Source organism: Cupressus sempervirens, chromosome 10 (assembly GCF_028749045.1).
Source record: "Cupressus sempervirens isolate cs-2001-9-10 chromosome 10, ASM2874904v1, whole genome shotgun sequence".
NCBI lineage: Eukaryota > Viridiplantae > Streptophyta > Pinopsida > Cupressales > Cupressaceae > Cupressus > Cupressus sempervirens.
Genome location: NC_143127.1, coordinates 721756700 through 721762699, shown reverse-complemented (window position 1 = coordinate 721762699; position 6000 = coordinate 721756700). Strand labels below are relative to the sequence as shown.

General features: G+C 34.4%; 1 protein-coding gene across 3 annotated transcripts in view; it reads right to left on the bottom strand.

Annotated features, from left to right (window-relative positions):
• Nucleotides 1-1110: 1110 nt before the first annotated feature.
• Nucleotides 1111-6000, bottom strand: part of NDC1 (NAD(P)H dehydrogenase C1) — a 247301-nt gene continuing 242411 nt past the window's right edge. For all 3 annotated transcript variants that reach the window (XM_089804470.1, XM_089804472.1, XM_089804471.1), the window contains 2 exons: nucleotides 1705-1808; nucleotides 1111-1581 (listed from right to left, as the gene is read on the bottom strand). In XM_089804470.1, coding sequence (XP_089660596.1) covers nucleotides 1445-1581; nucleotides 1705-1808 — 241 coding nt within the window. In that variant the 3' untranslated portion in view covers nucleotides 1111-1444. The remainder of the gene's footprint in view (nucleotides 1582-1704; nucleotides 1809-6000) is intronic.

Genomic DNA, 6000 nt, shown 5'->3' with positions numbered 1-6000 from the left:
CAAACATTACCAGCTGTGAGGCCTTATGGGTTGCGGTCAATACAAGACTAGATACATCAAAATGCATCCAACATGATAGTACTACGATCAGATATCCAAACTCTAGCTTGCTAACTTCTACAATTCTTCTACTTGATCTCTCTAAATCTAAAACTAGACTTGCTACGTACACTTGCCAAAATGACTTCCAGAAGATTCTAGATCTCTACACAAGTGAAGGTCGACCTTATAACGGTCTACAAACATCCCAATGCATGATCCTAACATTAAATTCACAGCTTGAAATAAATGAACAAGTTGGCTCTCACTATGAACCAACACAAACAAACTCAGTCAAAGAAGGAACCGAGCATCAACAAACCAACGAGCTCACTCGGCACATGAACTCGACAACTACAGGAACTCGATCACTATTGCACTCGAGAATCACCATGCTCAGCTAATACTAGAACTCGGCAGTAACTGACAGAATACACAAAGATGAGTAGGATAGCAAGGCAACCTAGGATGCTCCTGCATCAACGTCCCCAACAACACTGTTTTTTGCCCCTGTTGTCGAGAATATGGAGATGTCCTGACATCCCAAAATCCTGGGGGGGATGCCTGTGGTGTCCCCCACTATGACAACATACAAAGTTATGTTTTAAAAAACATTTGTATTATTTTTTTTGTTCTATTCAAACCCTATTGGGCTGACCTCTAGTCTTCCTCTCCTTTAAGGCCTCCAAGTTTCATTTTTTTCACATTTTCAATTCTAATTGATTGCTACAGCAAGAAGAAGAGTATAAGGTTGAGAACACTTCGATGTACATTATTCAATGTTCAAGTATTTACTATTTTACTATTTGGCATATTACTTCTTAATAGTATTACACATCTTTTCATAACTAGCATTTTGAGTACCATATGTATAATATATAGTATAAACAACCCCCCTGCAGTCTCCAAATTGTGACCCATTCTGACGTCCCCCCGACAATGGTGTAACCATGAGAAAAGGTGATTCAAAAGTGGATATAATATGGGGTACAAAAAACCATGCATGGAAAGCCTCCTATACAATCTCTTGCAAGGTTTTAGAAAAGGATGCATCAAAAGGCTGACACAATCTTTTGCAAGATTTTAGAAAAGCATTGATGGGAAGGCTAATATACAATCTCTTTGAAGACTTGAGATCATGTTGATCTCCTCAGACATACAGAAATTGAGCTAAAAAGCTACCCATACCTCTCTAAATTGGATGCCATTTTCAAAGTTCATGAACCAATGGCATTCATTAACGTGCAAGATAATAGTTTTGCATACTACGAGAAGAACCAGCTTTAAAAAGTTCCAAAAACAATATTAAAGAGATCCGTTATAAATAACATGTATGTATTGTCCAAACTAGCCATACATTATACTACATAAACATGGCTATAATTTCAAATAAATTCAGAAATGTTCAGCTCCTCAAAGCTTGAGCAACTGTACTTTGCAAAGATGCAATGGAATCAACTGCAGATTTTGCCAACCAGCTAAGACCAACTTTAATTCTGTGTTCATCAGTAGGCATTCGATATAGGTATGCCAATTTCCTTGCTGCAATAACCAGACAAACATTAGATAACATTATTGTGCATGTTTGATAGATAACCACTACTGCACTGCTAGTAATTGAAGACTGTTTGTATAGCCTAATGCATATTAGTCCAATGTTTATACCTGCATAACCTATGCGGTCCTCTAAGACTAAGCCCTCTGGAAAGTTCAAGGTACATACTGCATCATTCTTTCCAAGAGTCATCAACTCTCCTAGATTTTGAAACCTGATAAAATCAAAAGGTTTTAAAATGAGTGGAAAAATTGACCATCTATCTTTAACTTGAAAATGGTGATAGAACATGTGCAAAATGGAGCTTTATTAATTTAGTAAAAAGCTGAAATCAAATACACTCCAAAAGAAAACTAATATCTTGCGAAGTTTGTAAATTTATTTAAATGTGCAGGTGTGTTCACACGAGATTTAACAAGCATTAGCAACATCACCAAATCCTTATTCAAGCATGTGAATTCCATTACTTTGTTTCATTTTTTTCACTCAACCATCCATGAGCTTACTACCACTTACATAAGCTACTTGACCAAGGAATATCGCTTCCAAACAAACTTGAACTTATATTCCTGTACCCAAGGAAAAAAACTGTCATACAGTCTACAGCTGGTAACTTTGTGTGTGTGTGTGTGTATCCTAAGTCATTCAATATTCTGGGTTACTAAGTCCAAGCATCTTTCTTGGCTAACTTATAACTTACAACCATCTAATTCAATTAAAGCATGGTTGGAAAATGTGAAGTTGTGCTCAATGCCTGTGCCTCCCCATCACCAATTTCAAGTTGTAAACAAACTGTACCAAATATAAACTGTCCCCAACCTTTTTATGCATGACTCTAAGCTATTCTCCTTGATCAAAGTAGCCAAATACAACTAAAATGAATTCAAAGAGACATGAAATGGTAAACATAAAGATCATCTTCACAATTTTGAATTCACTTCTTCAGCTTGTATTCAATTTTACTATGTACTTCTTGCCTCATTTAATTAAAAACTCTTCTAAATTAGTGTGAGATGCATTTGAAAACATGAGGCGTAGCAAGTCTCATCATCTGTCTTTAAAGATTAAGAGTATCACTTCTGTCTGGTACCCATATTCATCTTGCAATTCCATTTACTGTAAAGTATTCTTACTCACATAAAGACAATATTTTGACGATGATTTCTGATTACTAAAGGTATCTCAAGCAATCCAAATGGATCATATGATCTGAAATGGATTGAAGTCATGACCGGAAAAATGAGAACCATAAAATGGCCATAAAAATCTTCATCTGAAGTCTCATTGGCAAGAAGTCTAATAAAAGGCGTCCTTATAAAGTCTTTAAAGTGCTCAATACATTTAACTTAAAAAATTCACCATTTGAACCTGAAAACATGCTGAGTTATGGTCCAGTCAGCAAATTATATTTTGGCCATAATTTTGTCCAATAAGTAGGAAATATTTGAATTTTCATATGTAACATGGTACCCACAAAAGATTCAGCTCAGCTCTTTTTTTCACCCCTCCAAAACGAAAAAGATAGATCATCAAAAATAGAGGATCTTGATACACAATTATATTTGTGAATAGAAAATAGACCATTTTTTTCAATCCATTTCATTCCCCAGAAGGTAAACAAACCCTCTAGGTCTGCTCATATTCCTATAAAAGGAAGAAACCTTGGTAAATATAGGGCTGAAAGCCCAACCAAACCAGTAGACATTAAAATTCGAAGTATATAGTGTCCAAAAAGAGATGACAGTAAAGAGGAATATCAAAGCATTATCAATGTGCATGGATGTGGAGGTTGCAACACTTTCCATAACTAAGAGCAACTGCAGTGGCTTCCATGACCCAAGGCACCACCTTCTTTGTATCGCATAGATAAATAAAACATATCTTTTGCTGGATCCATTCCCTATACTGGGTTTCTGTAGGGTAGAGGAGGATGAATTATTAGAATGACAAAACTGCTGCAAACAATAGCATGGAGAACGTATTATTTATAGGGTTTTTCGTGACATTGCAGTTTTTTTTGACAGATATATTGCTTGTCACATGATGGCTTCATCTTGATGTTTGGGTTGGTTTCTCCCCTTTAATAGAAAGGAGTAAAAAATGTACCTCAATATTTTTTTGGCATTTTAAGGTGTCATTTATTGTGTAAAAGAGTGCCCCACTTAAATTCAGTTTGCAAGAGGCATTAACCAAGCCAAAAATTGTCGATATCAATAGTGTAAATAGAGAATAGAAGAATTGTAATTAGTTAAATTGTCAATATCAATAGTGTAAATAGAGAATAGAAGAATTGTAATTAGTTGTAGGAATAAATTGTGATGGCACAGAGAGTACTAGAGTGAATTGCACTCTTCAAGTATCAGATATTTTAAAAATGAATCAAGCAATGAGGAAGATTGCTAAACAAGGTCAAAGATTGGAAAGAAGAGTTGCCTTATTATAAGCATACTTGAGATTCATTGAAACTCAAGAAAGGCTCATCATACAACAAGAATTGTTTGCTGAGAATCTAGCATCCGTGGAAAATGTGGTACTTTTTCATGCCAAGAAATTTAGAGTGCTATAAAAGCAGCCCATGTGGAACCTGAAGGAAAGAGTATGTATTGGTTCATGGATGGAAAGGAACAATTCTAGACAAATAGGGGCAACGATAACACAAATCTAACCTACTTTCAAAGATAAAGAAAAAGCAGGCATGGAAGATTTTATACAACAACAATATACAAAGATTGTTGATAAGTGGAAAAAGAAAATGAGATCTTGCTTTAGAGTGCATGAAACTGTTACGAAGTAATTGGTAAAAGATTTGCTTGATATTAATAGAGACCGAGAGGTCTATATATACAAAAGAATGAAACAATGTTTCCTTAGGAAATTGTTACATCCCACAATTTTGACCTCATTAAAAATAATTTATAGCCATTGAGATGATTAGTTAAAACCATCATTTCTTTTGATCATGTGAAAAGGGAAGTTATAGATAACCGTTTATTTCATGTGAACTTGGATGTTAACAGTTATTATGTATAATTGCTTAATGATAATGGTAGTCAGCTGTTGCTTGTTATATTTACTGGATGATGGTAGTTAGCCATTGCTACAATTATCTATGTTATATTGTACTATTGATTTAAAATGGAAGAACTTGTTATTATTGTGGAAATGTTGCATGGGTGGTTGTAGGAGCAGACGAAGGGGAGAAAGCATTGCTAAATAGGATTTAAGGAATGAGGCACACTTTAGTCCATTGGTTCGATCGTCAAGTATGGCCTCTAACTACCTTGGTAAGGATCTAGCGACTTCATAACAGGGTACATACATTGGACACGCATGAGCTACTTGGACAACATATAAAGCATTTATATATTTAACTATGTTCTCTCGAGTTTTTGGGACAGGGACGGGGGGACGAGTTTCCAGGACGGCTAACCTTTTTGGTGTTTTTTGGGACAAGGGTGGACGGCAAAAGGGGACGGCTATATATATAGGAAAATTTTAAAATATACACTGAAATTTGCAAATATACATGTCATTCATATGAAACTAAGCACAAGATTTGTACAAGCTTAAACATTATAGAACCTTAACATACACCATTTAAATGCCATCTATGAAACAATAACCGATTTTAGTACTGTTGTGAGGTTTTCACACCATCACCCCAAAAATTTTGGGGACCCCCTTTTTTTCAGTTGCCTTAGCAAATTTGGAGTTGTCTAGAGGTTTTCGATTTGAAAATTTTACACCTTGGACACCTTTGGGCCATGAGGGATATGGTTGGATTTTTTTTTTACCCAGTGCGAAACTTGACTTTCCGAAGCGTGTAATTTTGTCCTTAGGCCAAATAGAATTCAATGACAACGTTTTTTTTTATGGTTAAAACGAATACTTGGCAAGATAAAATTGCAAATTTTTGGACTTAGATGGATTTTTGAAAATTTGAAACAATTGTATAAGCTTGAGCATTTTCAAAATGAATTTGTTAGATTTAGTCATTTCGAAAAATCTTGAATTTTTTGGAAGGAAATTTTTGATAGTGAAATTGAAATTGGAGTTTGAATTTTGACTGCTAGAAAAGGGATTTATTTTGTTAAAAGATTAAAATTGCATTGTCAAAATTAAAATTGAATTAAATTGCAAAATTGCATTAATTAGGTTGAAATTTTTGCCTAGAGGATTTTAGAAATGATAAAAGAAATTGGTAATTTGAAATTGAAAATTGATTTTGGCTTTCTAAATTTGATTTTAATGATATTTTTATTGCCAAAACGTTATTAAATGAAAATTTTGACATCTCCTAAGCTTACCTTGTTCCTATTTTGCAAATTTTTTATCAAAACTGGCAATTAAATGGGCCAATTTCACTATGGTTTAAGTAAATTTAATGTTACATTTAAATTTGGACC